The sequence below is a fragment of the Oncorhynchus kisutch genome, linkage group LG19, assembly GCF_002021735.2.
Source record: "Oncorhynchus kisutch isolate 150728-3 linkage group LG19, Okis_V2, whole genome shotgun sequence".
Lineage (NCBI taxonomy): Eukaryota > Metazoa > Chordata > Actinopteri > Salmoniformes > Salmonidae > Oncorhynchus > Oncorhynchus kisutch.
The window spans coordinates 58,091,480-58,108,979 of NC_034192.2; the positions used below are offsets into that span (position 1 = coordinate 58,091,480).

Here is a 17,500-nt window from a genome sequence, read left to right on the forward strand (position 1 = left end):
CATTTTGTGAAGTCTTGGTTGGTGAGCGGAACCCAGACCTCACAACCATAAAGGGCAATGGGCTCTATGACTGATTCAAGTATTTTTAGCCAATTCCTAATGGTATGTTGAAATTTATGTTCCTTTTGATGGCATAGAATGCCCTTCTTGCCTTGTCTCTCAGATCGTTCACAGCTTTGTGGAAGTTACCTGTGGCGCTGATGTTTAGGCCAAGGTCTGTATAGTTTTTTGTGTGCTCTAGGGCAACAGTGTCTAGATGGAATTTGTATTTGTGGTCCTGGTGACTGGACCTTTTTTGGAACACCATTATTTTGGTCTTACTGAGATTTACTGTCAGGGCCCAGGTCTGGCAGAATATGTGCATAAGATCTAGGTGCTGCTGTAGGCCCTCCTTGGTTGGTGACAGAAGCACCAGATCATCAGCAAACAGCAGACATTTGACTTCGGATTCTAGTAGGGTGAGGCCGGGTGTTGCAGACTTTTCTAGTGCCCGCCACAATTCGTTGATATATATGTTGAAGAGGGTGGGGCTTATGCTGCATCCCTGTCTCACCCCACGACCCTGTGTGAAGAAATGTGTGTGTTTTTTGCCAATTTTAACCGCACATTTGTTGTTTGTGTATATGGATTTTATAATGTCGTATGTTTTACCCCCAACACCACTTTCCATCAGTTTGTATAGCAGACCCTCATGCCAAATTGAGTCGAAGGCATTTTTGAAATCAATAAAGCATGAGAAGACTTTGCCTTTGTTTTGGTGTCTTTGGTTGTCAATTATGGTGTGCAGGGTGAATACATGGTCTGTTGTACGGTAATTTGGTAAAAAGCCAATTTGACATTTGCTCAGTACATTGTTTTCATTGAGGAAATGTACGAGTCTGCTGTTAATGATAATGCAGATGATTTTCCCAAGGTTACTCTTGACCCATATTCCACTGTAGTTATTGGGGTCAAATTTGTCTCCACTTTTGTGGATTGGGGTGATCAGTCCTTGGTTCCAAATATTGGGGAAGATGCCAGAGCTAAGGATGATGTTAAAGAGTTTTAGTATAGCCAATTGGAATTTGTTGTCTGTATATTTGATCATTTCATTGAGGATACCATCAACACCACAGGCCTTTTTGGGTTGGAGGGTTTTTATTTTGTCCTGTAACTCATTCAATGTAATTGGAGAATCCAGTGGGTTCTGGTAGTCTTCAATATTTGATTCTAAGACCTGTATTTGATCATGTATATATTTTTGCTCTTTATTCTTTGTTATAGAGCCAAAAAGATTGGAGAAGTGGTTTACCCATACGTCTCCATTTTGGATAGATAATTCTTCGTGTTGTTGTTTGTTTAGTGTTTTCCAATTTTCCCAGAAGTGGTTAGAGTCTATGGATTCTTCAATTACATTGAGCTGATTTCTGACATGCTGTTCCTTCTTTTTCCGTAGTGTATTTCTGTATTGTTTTTGCGATTCACCATAGTGAAGGCGTAGACTCAGGTTTTCCTGGTCTCTATGTTTTTGGTTGGACAGGTTTCTCAATTTCTTTCTAAGATTTTTGCATTCTTCATCAAACCATTTCTCATTGTTGTTAATTTTCTTCGGTTTTCTATTTGAGATTTTTAGATTTGATAGGGAAGCTGAGAGGTCAAATATACTGTTGAGATTTTCTACTGCCTTCACTATTACAGTGGAAAGTTTTACCCAGGAAATTGTCTAAAAGGGATTGAATTTGTTGTTGCCTAATTGTTTTTTGGTAGGTTTCCAAACTGCATTCCTTGCATCTATAGCATTTCTTAATGTTACTCAGTTCCTTTGGCTTTGATGCCTCATGATTGAGTATTGCTCTGTTTAAGTAGACTGTGATTTTGCTGTGGTCTGATAGGGGTGTCGGTGGGCTGACTGTGAACGCTCTGAGAGACTCTGGGTTGAGGTCAGTGATAAAGTAGTCTACAGTACTACTGCCAAGAGATGAGCTATATGTGTACCTACCATAGGAGTCCCCTCGAAGCCTACCATTGACTATGTACATACCCAGCGTGCGACAGAGCTGCAGGAGTTGTGACCCGTTTTTGTTGGTTATGTTGTCATAGTTGTGCCTAGGGGGGCATATGTGGGAGGGAATGCTGTCACCTCCAGGCAGGTGTTTGTCCTCCTGTGTGCTGAGGGTGTCAGGTTCTTGTCCGGTTCTGGCATTTAGGTCGCCACAGACTAGTATATGTCCCTGAGCCTGGAAATGATTGATTTCCCCCTCCAGGATGGAGAAGCTGTCTTCATTAAAGTATGGGGATTCTAGTGGGGGGATATAGGTAGCACACAGGAGGACATTTTTCTCTGTTAGGATCATTTCCTTTAGAATTTCTAGCCAAATGTAGAATGTTCCTGTTATGATTAATTTAATGGAGTGAGTTAGGTCTGCTCTATACCAAATTAGCATACCCCCGGGGTCCCTTCCCTGTTTCACACCTGATAGTTTGGTGGATGGGACTACCAGCTCTCTCTAACCTAGAGGGCAACCAGTGGGTCCGTCTCCTCTATACCAGGTTTCTTGCAGGATGACAATGTCTGTATTACCGATTTCTTTGGTGAAGTCCGGGTTCCTGCTCTTTAGGCCAAAGGCAGATGACCTCAGGCCTTGGATATTCCAGGATGATATAGTGAAGGCTTTTTGTTCCATAGAGTGTCCAATGTTGTTGGTCGTGGTTTGGCCTCAGGCCAGTAAGTGTGAGCAGAGCCTGCTGAGCATCTGGTACATGCCATTGGCTTGGGCGAGTGTGAGAGTGGGGGTTGGGACTGTTTGCCCGCTCACTACCTGAGCGTATGAGTGGCTTCCATGTTGAGGCCCTCTTTGCGGGGTTGGGGTGCATGGGGTGGGCAGGAGTGGCATAGGTCTGATCTGAGGGGGCCTAAATGGGGTGTGGGCATGGTTGACGTGGGGGGGTGTTGATTGGTTGGGGTGGGGGTGTGGATGTGTCTGTGGGTGCTGTGGTCTGGATGTAATTCCTCTTGGCGTGGGTCCTCTGTGTGTAGGTCCAGGGGGGGGTCCTGCAGGTGTGGGAAGGTGTCTCGCTGGTCTGGGTGGGGTGTCTATTGATCTGTTGCTCCTGTGTGAAGTGTTGGGGATACGTTTGAGAGCGATGTCCTTTAGGGTTCGGGCAAAGGTGGGCACTGCTGCCTTGTAGAGGTGGACCTGGTCATAGAGTCTGTTCAAGTCCAGGGTGGAGTGGTGGGCCAGGAAAACATTTGGTTTTGAGGCACAGTCAGGAGAAATACTTAAGTTTACCCGCTGTATTGTGGCAGGGTGGAAGTCTTTTTGTGGTAGCAGGGTGGAGATAACCACTTGTGCGTTGGGGAAAGTAGAAGAAGCCTTTTCAATCACTCCCTTCAGTGCTGTGGCCACCCTTTTCTGCTGTGCTCTCAGGTTGTTTGTGCCTGTGTGTATTATTATGTGGCTAGGTGAGCCTAGTTGGTCCTCAGACAGAAGGTCGAGGGCGCACTGGGTGTTTGGACACCAGAGTTTAGACACACTGTGTTTGGGAAAAAGTTTTTTTTATTCTATATATTTCCCATTTGAGTCCATAAGTAGTATAATCTGTGTCTTGTGTTTGTCCTCAGTGGGTGTGGGGGGGTTGTCAGAAGGGCTATCAGGGTGGCTGACAGGGGGGGTGCTCAGAGGGGGTGAGAGCCGCTGGGCTTGGGGTTCTTCATTTGTCTGTTCTGCTGTGATGTCGACTCTATGGTCAGGGTCTGGTGTGGACTGTTCTGCTGTGGTGTCGAGACTTTTGTCGGGTGCTGAGGTGGGCTGTTCTGCTGGCTTCTCTGTGGGGGTGGCCACCTCTCTAGTGGGTTGTTCTCTGTCACATGCCGTTCCCCTCAACCTCTTTCTCCTGTTGAAGTTGTCTCACCACTGTCCAGAGTGCAGATATGTCTCTCTCCACCTCCAGCATTCCGGGTCTGGTTAATGGGGTGTTGTTGTGCTGGACTGTTGTCTGGGTCTGTGCTGACTGAAGTGTAATCACCTGCTGTTCCAGCTCCACCTGCCTTACCTCCAGCTGTCCTTCATTTCAATGAGGGAGTGGTAATCTGTGCTGGGAGGTTGACTCTCCGCTGAGGGTTGCTCGTCTGTGGGGTTACATAATGAAGAGGTCTGGTCTGACCCGCTCGGGGTGGGGGTATCTTTATCAAGGGAGAGCTTCTCCTGCTGGGCTAATTCTTTAATTTGGTGAAAGTCCAGCTGAAACTGTTTGGGGTTACCCTGTACAAGTACTGTTCTGGATTTATAGAGGTTTATATTAGCTGACTCAGAGTCCTCGTTGTCAGGTATTCTGAGTTTCCACCCCTCGTTAACCCCCCCTCTCTTAACAAGGGGGTAGTGTGCTAATATAGCACTGTGCCATGCCAGGGGATGGTTTGTGTGGAAGATAAGGTTGCTGATGTTCCCATTTTTGTAATAGTCAGCAAAAAGTGTCTTTTGATTTTCCAAAAGGAGCTTGATTTTGTCATCTTTTCTTGCTTTATCATTCTTTACATTCTTTACATGCACAGGGTACTTAATTACCTCTGAACAGCGGGAGGGAGCTTCTAAGGCCTCTCCATTTTGTTGTGGTAGACTGTGTGACTCTCCTGCCATTGTTGGGCTAATGGGCTTTGACACCTCTCACTTGACACGTCAGTGCTAGTTGAAGCTATAATCAAGCTTGGCAGAATTATGTTAAAATTCAGTCCTTATAAAGTAATGTTGTGTATTTTTCTTCTTGGCTTTTGGAAATAAAATATAGTTTCAGACTAAACATTACTCACTCAGTTCCAGGTTGGATGGTGTTTTCAGGTTTCTGTTGTTTTCCAGAGAATTTGCTGTATAGAGTAATATAATCCTTGGTAGTTGTGAACCTTCCAGGTGATTCCGTAATTCCGTCCAAAATCAGGTTGTAGGTTTTAAGTTTTGATTTGAAGTAGGGGTTATGTTGTCGAGGGTAGAATCCAGTATGTGTTCCTGACTAAAAATCCAAGTTTATCTAACTCCTAATCTATCTTTTTTAAAGAAAATGCTGAAAAATGCAGGAGCTCATCTGATCCTGACCTCTGCTCTGCTCTGCTGTCTGTCTCTCTCTCTCTCGGACTCTCTCTCTCGGACTCTCTCTCTCTCACACTTACAAGCTGGTGTTACAAAAATAAAGTAAAAAGGAGAAAACACAAAGATCTCCTTTCCTCTGTAATCTGACTTATCCCTTTTTCATTTCCCCTCCCACCCACTCAGCCTTTAGGCAGCTCTGATCCTGTAAAGACAGTTCCACCACCTATTGTTCCCCTGAAGAGAGGCTCTATCACTGCTGTCTCCCTCTATCTTATCTTACTCCATCTCGCTCTCTCTCTCTCTCTCTCTCTCTATCACTGCTGTCTCCCTCTAGCACTATCTCTCTCTATCCCTGCTATCTTACTCCATCTCTCTCTCTATCCCTGCTATCTCACTCCAGTTCTCTCTCTTTCAATTCAATTCAATTCAATTCACGGGCTTTATTGGCATGGGAAACATGTGTTAACATTGCCAAAGCAAGTGAGGTAGACAACATACAAAGTGAATATATAAAGTGAAAAACAACAAAAATGAACAGTAAACATTACACTTTCTTTCTATCCCTGCTATCTTACTCCATCTCTCTCTCTCTCGCTCTCTCTATCCCTGCTATTTTACTCAATCTCTCTCTCTCTATCCCTGCTATCTTACTTAATCTCTCTCTCTATCCCTGCTATCTTACTCCATCTCTCTCTCTCTATCCCTGCTATCTCTCTCTCTCTCTCTATCCCTGCTATCTTACTCCATCTTTCTCTCTCTCTATCCCTGCTAACTCCCTCCCTCCCTCTCTCTCTCTCTCTCTCTCTATCCCTGCTATCTTACTCCATCTCTCTCTCTATCCCTGCTATCTTACTTAATCTCTCTCTCTATCCCTGCTATCTTACTCCATCTCTCTCTCTCTATCCCTGCTATCTTACTCCATCTCTCTCTCTCTATCCCTGCTATCTTACTCCATCCCTGATAACTCCTGCCAGCTCTCTCTCTCAATCCCTGCTGTCTCCTTCCAGCTCACACTCTCTCTATCCCTGCTATATCCTTCCAGCTCACACTCTCTCAATCCCTGCTGTCTCCTTCCAGCTCTCTCTATCCCTGCTATATCATTCCAGCTCACACTCTCTGTATCCCTGATATATCAGTCCAGCTCTCTCTCTCTATCCCTGCTATATCCTTCCAGCTTACACTCTCTCTATCCCTGCTGTCTCTTTCCAGCTCTCTCTCTCTCTATCCCTGCTATATCATTCCAGCTCACACTCTCTCTATCCCTGCTGTCTCCTTCCAGCTCTCTCTCTCTCTATCCCTGCTATATCCTTCCAGCTCACACTCTCTCTATCCCTGCTATATCCTTCCAGCTCACACTCTCTCTATCCCTGCTATATCATTCCAGCTCTCTCTATCCCTGCTATATCATTCCAGCTCACACTCTCTCTATCCCTGCTGTCTCCTTCCAGCTTACACTCTCTCTATCCCTGCTATATCCTTCCAGCTCACACTCTCTCTATCCCTGCTATATCCTTCCAGCTCACACTCTCTCTATCCCTGCTATATCATTCCAGCTCTCTCTATCCCTGCTATATCATTCCAGCTCACACTCTCTCTATCCCTGCTGTCTCCTTCCAGCTCTCTCTCTCTATCCCTGCTATATCCTTCCAGCTCACACTCTCTCTATCCCTGCTATATCCTTCCAGCTCACACTCTCTCTATCCCTGCTATATCATTCCAGCTCTCTCTATCCCTGCTATATCCTTCCAGCTTACACTCTCTCTATCCCTGCTGTCTCCTTCCAGCTCTCTCAATTCAAGGGGCTTTATTGGCATGGGAAACATGTGTTAACATTGCCAAAGCAAGTGAGGTAGATAATATAGAAAAGTGAAATAAAGAATAAAAATTAACAGTAAACATTACACTCACAGAAGTTTCAAAATAATAAAGACATTTCAAATGTCATATTATATCTATACACAGTGTTGTAACAATGTACAAATGGTTAAAGTACAAAATGGAAAATAAATAAGCATAAATATGGTTTGTATTTACAATGGTGTTTATTCTTCACTGGTTGCCCTTTTCTTGTGGCAACAGGTCACAAATTGTGCTGCTGCGATTGCACACTGTGGTATTTCACCCAGTAGATATGGGAGTTCATCAAAATTGGTTTTGTTTTCGAATTCTATGTGTACCTGTGGAATCTGAGGGAAATATGTCTCTCTAATATGGTCATACATTTGGCAGGAAGTTAGGAAATGCAGCTCAGTTTCCACCTCAATTTGTGGGCAGTGAGCATATAGCCTGTCTTCTCTTGAGAGCCATGTCTGGCCTTTCTCAATAGCAAGGCTATGCTCACTGAGTCTGTACATAGTCAAAGATTTCCTTAAGTTTGGGTCAGTCACAGTGGTCAGGTATTCTGCCACTGTGTACTCTCTGTTTAGGACCAAATAGCATTCTAGTTTGATCTGTTTTTTGTGATTTTTTTCCAATGTGTCAAGTAATTATCTTTCTGTTTTCTCATGATTTGATTGGGTCTAATTGAAGTTGCTGTCCTGGGGCTCTGTGGGGTGTGTTTGTGTTTGTGAACAGAGCCCCAGGACCTGCTTGCTAAGGAGTCTCTTCTCCAGGTTCATCTCTCTGTAGGTGATGGCTTTGTTATGGAAGGTTTGGGAATCGCTTCCTTTTTGGTGGTTGTAGATTTCAACGGCTCTTTTCAGGATTGTGATCATTAACGGGTATCAGCCTAATTCTGCTCTGCAGGCATTATTTGGTGTTTTACGTTGCACACAAAGGATATTTTTGCAGAATTCTGCATGCAGTCTCAGTTTGGTGTTTGTACCATTTTATGAATTCTTGGTTGGTGAGCGGACCCCAGACCTCACAGCCATAAAGGGCAATGGGTTCTATAACTGATTCAAGTATTTTTTTGCCAGATCCTAATTGGTATGTCGAATTTTATGTTCATTTTGATGGCATAGAAGGCCCTTCTTGCCTTGTCTCTCATATCGTTCACAGCTTTGTGGAAGTTACCTGTGACGCTGATGTTTAGGCCAAGGTATGTATAGTTTTTTTTGTGTCTCTCTCTCTCTATCCCTGCTGTCTCCCTCCATATCTCTCTATCCCTGCAGTCTCCCTCCATCTCTCTCTATCCCTGCTGTCTCCCTCCATCTCTCTCTATCCCTGCTGTCTCCCTCAATCTCTCTCTATCCCTGCTGTCTTCCTCCATCTCTCTCTATCCCTGCTGTCTCCCTCCATATCTCTCTATCCCTGCTGTCTCCCTCCATCTCTCTCTATCCCTGCTGTCTCCCTCCATCTCTTTCTATCCCTGCTGTCTCCCTCCATCTCTCTCTATCCCTGCTGTCTCCCTCCATCTCTCTATCCCTGCTGTCTCCCTCCATCTCTCTCTATCCCTGCTGTCTCCCTCCATCTCTCTCTATCCCTGCTGTCTCCCTCCATCTCTCTCTATCCCTACTGTCTCCCTCCGTCTCTCTCTATCCCTGCAGTCTCCCTCCAGCTCTCTCTATCCCTGCTGTCTCCCTCCATCTCTCTCTATCCCCGCTGTCTCCCTCCAGCTCTCTCTATCCCTGCTGTCTCCCTCCATCTCTTTCTATCCCTGCTGTCTCCCTCCATCTCTCTCTATCCCTGCTGTCTCCCTCCATCTCTCTCTATCCCTGCTGTCTCCCTCCATCTCTCTCTATCCCTGCTGTCTCCCTCCATCTCTCTCTATCCCTGCTGTCTCCCTCCATCTCTCTCTATCCCTGCTGTCTCCCCCCATCTCTCTCTATCCCTACTGTCTCCCTCCGTCTCTCTCTATCCCTGCTGTCTCCCTCCATCTCTCTCTCTATCCCTGCTGTCTCCCTCCATCTCTCTCTATCCCTGCTGTCTCCCTCCATCTCTCTCTATCCCTGCTGTCTCCCTCCATCTCTCTCTATCCCTACTGTCTCCCTCCGTCTCTCTCTATCCCTGCAGTCTCCCTCCAGCTCTCTCTATCCCTGCTGTCTCCCTCCATCTCTCTCTATCCCTGCTGTCTCCCTCCATCTCTCTCTATCCCTGCTGTCTCCCTCCATCTCTCTCTATCCCTGCTGTCTCCCTCCATCTCTCTCTATCCCTGCTGTCTCCCTCCATCTCTCTCTATCCCTGCTGTCTCCCTCCATCTCCCTCTATCCCTGCTGTCTCCCTCCAGCTCTCTCTATCCCTGCTGTCTCCCTCCATCTTTCTCTATCCCTGCTGTCTCCCTCCATCTCTCTCTATCCCTGCTGTCTCCCTCCATCTCTCTCTATCCCTGCTGTCTCCCTCCGTCTTTCTCTATCCCTGCAGTCTCCCTCCAGCTCTCTCTATCCCTGCTGTCTCCCTCCGTCTCTCTCTATCCCTGCTGTCTCCCTCCATCTCTCTCTATCCCTGCTGTCTCCCTCCATCTCCCTCTATCCCTGCTGTCTCCCTCCAGCTCTCTCTATCCCTGCTGTCTCCCTCCATCTCTCTCTATCCCTGCTGTCTCCCTCCAGCTCTCTCTATCCCTGCTGTCTCCCTCCATCTCTCTCTATCCCTGCTGTCTCCCTCCATCTCTCTCTATCCCTGCTGTCTCCCTCCATCTCTCTCTATCCCTGCTGTCTCCCTCCGTCTTTCTCTATCCCTGCAGTCTCCCTCCATCTCTTTCTATCCCTGCTGTCTCCCTCCGTCTCTCTCTATCCCTGCTGTCTCCCTCCAGCTCTTTCTGGAAAGCCCTGTGTTCGGTAGCCCTGTCCTTTAGCTTAGCACCAACCTCAGTGTTAATCCAGGGCTTTTGATTGGGGAACCGGCGACCCTTCACTGTGGGGACAACGTTGCGGATGTATTTCCTTATGAAGCCGGTGACTGAGGTGGTTAGTTTGTCAATGTTATCGGAGGAGTCTCTGAATATATTCCAATCAGCGCAGTAGCAAAGCAGTCCTGTAGCATCATCTCTGATTCTGATGACCATTTCTCAACGGAGCGAGTCAAGGGTTACTTCCTGTTTGAGCTTCTGTTTGTAAACAGGAAGCAGGAGTACGGAGTCATGATCTGATTTGCCGAATGATGGAAGTGGGAGGGCCTGGGGTTCTTGCTTGTGGGTTGAGTAAATGTGGTCTAGGACTTCATAAGAGGATAAGAGGAGAAGTTAGGAACAGTCTCACTGAGAGGAGAAGTTAGGAACCGTCTCATTGAGAGGAGAAGTTAGGAACAGTCTCACTGAGAGGAAAAGTTAGGAACAGTCTCATTGAGAGGAGAAGTTAGGAACAGTCTCACTGAGAGGAGAAGTTAGGAACAGTCTCACTGAGAGGAGAAGTTAGGAACAGTCTCACTGAGAGGAGAAGTTAGGAACAGTCTCACTGAGAGGAGAAGTTAGGAACCGTCTCACTGAGAGGAGAAGTTAGGAACCGTCTCACCGAGAGGAGAAGTTAGGAACAGTCTCACTGAGAGGAGAAGTTAGGAACAGTCTCATTGAGAGGAGAAGTTAGGAACAGTCTCACTGAGAGGAGAAGTTAGGAACAGTCTCATTGAGAGGAGAAGTTAGGAACAGTCTCACTGAGAGGAGAAGTTAGGAACAGTCTCACTGAGAGGAGAAGTTAGGAACAGTCTCACTGAGAGGAGAAGTTAGGAACAGTCTCACTGAGAGAAGAAGTTAGGAACAGTCACTGAGAGGAGAAGTTAGGAACAGTCTCACTGAGAGGAGAAGTTAGGAACAGTCTCACTGAGAGGAGAAGTTAGGAACAGTCTCACTGAGAGGAGAAGTTAGGAACAGTCTCACTGAGAGAAGAAGTTAGGAACAGTCTCATTGAGAAGAGAGGTTAGGCACATTCTCACTGAAACTGAAATATAGTCCCTCCACTCTCAGAGTAGTGTTCTGTCCCCTCGCCAAAATCGAATGCCTCAGCTGCTGTAGAGTAGCATCTGAGTTGGTGGCTGGTTCTCAACAGAGAGAGAGGGGGTGGAGTTTCATTTAGTAAAAGCAGTGCCAGAAAGGCCCAGAAGTGTCCGACTAACCCACCGGCACCTCCCTCGCTACAGAAGAACTATATACATCTCTTCTTCTCTTATTTTACTCCCTGGTTTCAGCTGGAGGACCTTGGGTCTAAGTATCCCTAGGGGAATGCTATCTAATTAACTGGCAAGAACATCTATGTCTCCGTAGCTTAGTCTCTCTCTCTCTTTCCCTCTCTCTTTCTTGGCACATTTCTCTCTCTCATTCTGACTCTTTCTCTCTCTGCTCTTCTTTTTTAAAGGCTAAATTGGTGTCCCTGTGGATAGCATAAAGTTCACGCTTTCCTGCAGGGAATGTTGTAGAAACACAAAAGTCATATTCCGATGGTTGTCTCGCAGTAGATCCATAAGAGGAAGATGCTCAATCCCAGTACATAGTACATTACTGACCCCACAGCCAAGAGCTTGTCTGTGTTAGAGATGACAAATAGCAAAAAACAGTATGTAAATCTACTCAATGTAAAATGACTCAAAACATTGGGAAGAGTTTCAGCTTAGATTTGAATGTTCGTTGAATTTATTTTGGCCCTGACACACGTAGGACTTGTTAGGCACATCAATATTTCTAGCTGTACTAAAGTGAAGCTATTACCATTTTTTTTGCAAGCAATAAAGAGCCCGTCATGTCAGAGTTGAGCTAGGGTAAACCTTGGCCAGAGTCTGCTCCGATCGGAGCCAGAGAAACCCCATCCTGAGCCTCAGAGTAAGTAGGCTACGACAGGGTCATGGGTCATATCCTTTATCCCGTTAACACGGTAATCAACTTGAATTCTGTCGTCACAGATAGTCAGTGGATCTTTAAAGGCTTAAATGATTGATGCCAGGGCGTTCAAACACCAGGTCTACGGGGTTTTATCTTCAAACTTCTGGAATCTCTGTGCTCTTTCTGTCACTCTCTTCTCTCAGTGGTATTATCAGCAACAATGAATTGAAGTTGGATCAGTGACACCATTGATGTCATCAGTGCCATTAGTCAAGTGTCTACCCTCTGTTGCCATAGAGATGTATGACCCTAGATATGTTCATTTCAAAAACAACAAAAAATATCTCTCTGTCTCTCTCTGTCGCTATGTCTCTCTCTGTTTTCACTCTCTCTCTCTCTGTTATCACTCTTTCTCTCTCTGTTATCACTCTCTCTCTCTACCTCTCTCTACCCCTCTCTCTCTCTCTCCCCCACTCTCTCTCGCTCTCTCTCTCCCCCACTCTCTCTCGCACTCTCTCCCACTCAAGACATACCCTCTTAACAAAAACACAACACAATGCAGAATCTAAATCTGTAGACCCATGAATGGGTAAATCCTACACAGTTTCCACTCTACCCTTCTGCATCTTAGCAGGAAGAGGGCTACAGAACGCCATATTGGCTCCAACATGGCTGCCCTCCCAGCATGTTGTTCTAACAATCCCCCAGACTCCTCTCTTTTTTCAGTTTATATTCTTCCTCCCTCCCTTTCTGCTCCCCTCTATCTCTTCTTCTCTTCCTTCCACATATGGCGGTCTCTGCATAGCTAGCTGTTTAGTCGTCTCTCAACAGCTTGTGAGCTCCTGGCCTGTCCCAGACTCCATTCATACAGGCCCCCCTCTCTGTCTGTCTGTGAATGCTGGGGACAGAGGTGTGTGTGTGTGTGTGTGTGTGTGTGTGTGTGTGTGTGTGTGTGTGTGTGTGTGTGTGTGTGTGTGTGTGTGTGTGTGTGTGTGTGTGTGTGTGTGTGTGTGTGTGTGTGTGTGTGTGTGTGTGTGTGTGCGTGTGCGTGCATTAAATAGTGTTTTCTGCCTTTAAGCTGACTTCAACAGAGATAAAGAAAGCCCAGGAGGGTTGGAGAGCTATGCCTGAACAGAATGGAGTGACTAAGAGGCAGAACACACACACACACATTCACAGACTCAGAACACTCCCACACATTCACAGACTCAGAACACACCCACACATTCACAGACACAGAACACACCCACATATTCACAGACTCAGAACACCCCCACACAATCACATTCACAGACTCAGAACACACCCACACATTCACAGACACAGAACACACCCACACATTCACAGGCTCAGAACACACCCACACAATCACATTCACAGACTCAGAACACACCCACACATGCACAGACTCAGAACACACCCACACATTCACAGACTCAGAACACACCTACACATTCACAGACTCAGAACACACCTACACATTCACAGATTCAGAAAGACAGGCGTCGAGTCACATGGACAGACACAGAAGCACAATGGTATGCATGCACGCAAACACACACGCATGCGCAGATACACACACACACATACATACACACACACACACATACCTTCTGTTTACTGTCCTCATCAGTGGATTATAATATAAATACCATCTGTTGACTGTCCTCATCAGTGGATTATAATATAAATATCATCTGTTGACTGTCCTCATCAGTGGGTTATAATATAAATACCATCTGTTGACTGTCCTCATTAGTGGATTATAATATAAATACCATCTGTTGACTGTCCTCATTAGTGGATTATAATATAAATACCATCTGTTGACTGTCCTCATTAGTGGGTTATAATATAAATACCATCTGTTGACTGTCCTCATCAGTGGATTATAATATAAATACCATCTGTTGACTGTCCTCATTAGTGGGTTATAATATAAATACCATCTGTTGACTGTCCTCATCAGTGGATTATAATATAAATACCATCTGTTGACTGTCCTCATCAGTGGATTATAATATAAATACCATCTGTTGACTGTCCTCATCAGTGGATTATAATATAAATACCATCTGTTGACTGTCCTCATTAGTGGGTTATAATATAAATACCATCTGTTGACTGTCCTCATCAGTGGATTATAATATAAATACCATCTGTTGACTGTCCTCATCAGTGGATTATAATATAAATACCATCTGTTGACTGTCCTCATCAGTGGATTATAATATAAATACCATCTGTTGACTGTCCTCATCAGTGGGTTATAATATAAATACCATCTGTTGACTGTCCTCATCAGTGGATTATAATATAAATACCATCTGTTGACTGTCCTCATCAGTGAGTGCAATGCTATATACATTACATACATTATATATGACATCATCGTATTGTTGTTGTTGATTGTTCTATGAATTACAGTCATTGGGGTGAGTCAGAGGACTTGTTCTGATTGACACCATATTCACTAGATAGCACACTACTTTAACCAGGGTCCATAGGGCTCTGGAACAATAGGGTGCCATTTGGGAAACATCCAGAGAGAGTAGCGGTGCCTTATCCATTAAGTTGAAAGGGAAGGCTCACCATTGGATTCATTTAGCTGCAGTGCATTGTATGACAGGCAAACTATATATATATATCTGTACTGATCATCACCAGACACTTAAGTACATTTTTTCCATTTACTTTTGATACTTAAGTATTCTTAAAACCAAATATTTGAGACTTTTGCTCAAGTAGTATTTTACTGGGTGACTTTTACTTTTACTTGAGGCATTTTCTATGAAGGTCTTTACTTTTACTACAGTTTGAGTTTCCAACTCTGGGTACCAGACTTACAGAATAATGGAACACCCTAGGGGGCCAGACTTACAGAATAATGGAACACCCTAGGGGACCAGACTTACAGAATAATGGAACACCCTAGGGGACCAGACTTACAGAATAATGGAACACCCTAGGGGACCAGACTTACAGAATAATGGAACACCCTAGGGGACCAGACTTACAGAATAATGGAACACACTAGGGGACCAGACTTACAGAATAATGGAACACCCTAGGGGTCCAGACTTACAGAATAATGGAACACCCTAGGGGGCCAGACTTACAGAATAATGGAACACCCTAGGGGACCAGACTTACAGAATAATGGAACACCCTAGTGGACCAGACTTACAGAATAATGGAACACCCTAGGGGGGCAGACTTACAGAATAATGGAACACCCTAGGGGGGCAGACTTACAGAATAATGGAACACCCTATGGGACCAGACTTACAGAATAATGGAACACCCTAGGGGGCCAGACTTACAGAATAATGGGAACCCTAGGGGACCAGACTTACAGAATAATGGAACACCGTAGGGGGCCAGATTTACAGAATAATGGAACACCCTAGGGGACCAGACTTACAGAATAATGGAACACCCTAGTGGGCCAGACTTACAGAATAATGTAACACGCTAGGGGGCCAGACTTTCAGAATAAAGGAACACTTAGGGGACCAGACTAACAGAATAATGGAACACCCTAGGGGACCAGACTTGCAGTATAATAGAACACCCTAGGGGGCCAGACTTACAGAATAATGGAACACCCTAAGGGGCCAGACTTACAGAATAATGGAACACGCTAGGGGGCCAGACTTACAGAATAATGGAACACGCTAGGGGGCCAGAGTTACAGAATAATAGAACACCCTAGGGGGCCAGACTTACAGAATAATGGAACACCCTAGGGGGCCAGACTTACAGAATAATAGAACACCCTAGGGTTCCAGACTTACAGAATAATGGAACACGCTAGGGGGCCAGACTTACAGATTAATGGAACACCTTAGGGGGGCAGACTTACAGAATAATGTAATCCCTAGGGGACCAGACTTACAGAATAATGGAACACGCTAGGGGGCCAGACATACAGATTAATGGAACACCCTAGGGGGCCAGACTTACAGAATAATGGAACACCCTAGCGGGCCAGACTTACAGATTAATGGAACATCCTAGGGGGCCAGACTTACAGAATAATGGAACACCCTAGGGGGCTAGATATGGCAAAGTCTAGCAGCTTCTGAGTCATCACTGAGGCTTTGGCAAAATGAGCCCAATCAGCTGAAGCTTAGACAACCCACAATGAGGTGACGGAACTGAGCATGTACGTGTGAGTATGCCCACTGCTGCCCTGGAGGGAGGTGAAGGCCTTGTGTTGAGTGCCTCCTCTCTTCTTAAACACTACAGTACATGTAAAAGATACACTATTGGGGGGGGGGGGGGGGTATTTACATCAGAGACAAAACCCTCATTAAATATGAGAATAGAGACATTAAGTTGTCTGAGTACAGTATATTCTCTACAGACCCTTTTAAAATCCCATGCTTATCCTGAACTGAATGAATATAGGTTGAATAGATCTTTTTTTTTTTACAATTTACCCTAGAATTATCGAGTAAGGACATTTAGCTGCACGTCGGTAATAAAATGACACACAATAAATTAATACCTAAAGCAATTCAGAATTAAACTATGACTCCGGTATCGAATTAGACTGAAACTAACACTCTTTGAGGGGATATTGTAAAGCGGGGAGAAACCAATATAATATAGCTAAGTGAAATGCTATCAACAAGAGGAATACAATTATGTGTCTGATTGCCTTTTAGGCATAGAGACATATAGATGGTCTGCAACGGTAAACTGAGGGGTTATTAAGCAGTGTAGAGGCATTAAGCCCAGAGAAAAGGTGGTGGGGGGGGGGGGGGCAGGGAGAGAGCTAATCTGGCCCATGCCAATGGCATGAATCAGATGCTGAGCAGGCTATGCTCACACATACCTGTCGGAGGCCAAACCACACAACCAAACGCATGATACACTTTCTGGAACACAAAGCCTTCAATATCTCATCCTGGAATATCCCAAGCCTGAGGTCATCTGCCTTTAGCCTAAAGAGCAGGAACCTGGACTTCAGAAATACAGACAATGTTATTCTACAGGAGACATGGTACAGAGGAGATGGACCCACTGGTTGCTCTCTAGGTTACAGAGAGCTGGTAGTCCATTCCATCAAACTACACAGAGTGAAACAGGGAAGGGACTCAGGGGGTATGCTAATTTGGTATAGAGCAGACATAACCCACTTGATTAAATTAATAAAAAAAGGAGCATTTTATATCTGGTTTGAAATAACTAAGGAAATGATCTCATCAGAGAAAAATGTCCTCCTGTGTGTTACCTATATCCCCCAATAGAATACCCAGATATTAATGAAGACAGTTTCTTCATCCTAGAGGGGGACCATTTCCAGGCCGAGGGACATATACTAGACTGTGGAGACCTAAGAACCTGACACTCTCAGCACACAAGGAGAGAAACACCTGAAGGTGACAGTATTCCCTCCCCCATATGCCCCTCTAGACACAACTACAAAACATAAACAACAAAAACGGTTCACATCTCCTGCAGCTCTGTCGCACGCTGGGTCTGTACATAGTCAAGGGTTTGCTTCGAGGGGAGTCCTGCGGTAGGTAAACCTATAGCTCAGTGTGTTTTGTAAGTCTGAGTCTGAGTCCTACCTGTTCTAGGATAGTGTTGATCCTGTCCACCTCACAGTCAATGACGTAGCGTTTCTCCTGCCTCCTGTCCATCTCCTCGATGATCCGTTTGAACTCTGCTGCATCTGTGATGCTCCCCACAGACCGAGCCGTCACCTGCCAGCTGTTGGTTACGGCCGACTCCATGATGGCCT

The 17,500-nt window shown here is 45.3% G+C and overlaps 1 protein-coding gene across 1 annotated transcript in view; it reads right to left on the reverse strand.

Moving 5' to 3' along the window:
* Positions 1 to 17,500, reverse strand: part of LOC109910292 (glutamate receptor 3) — a 241,687-nt gene that overhangs the window by 73,803 nt on the left and 150,384 nt on the right. Inside the window, exon 4 of the mRNA XM_031797265.1 lies at positions 17,328 to 17,500. This exon is cut by the window's right edge and continues 15 nt beyond it. Within this exon, the coding sequence (XP_031653125.1) occupies positions 17,328 to 17,500 (173 nt within the window). The remainder of the gene's footprint in view (positions 1 to 17,327) is intronic.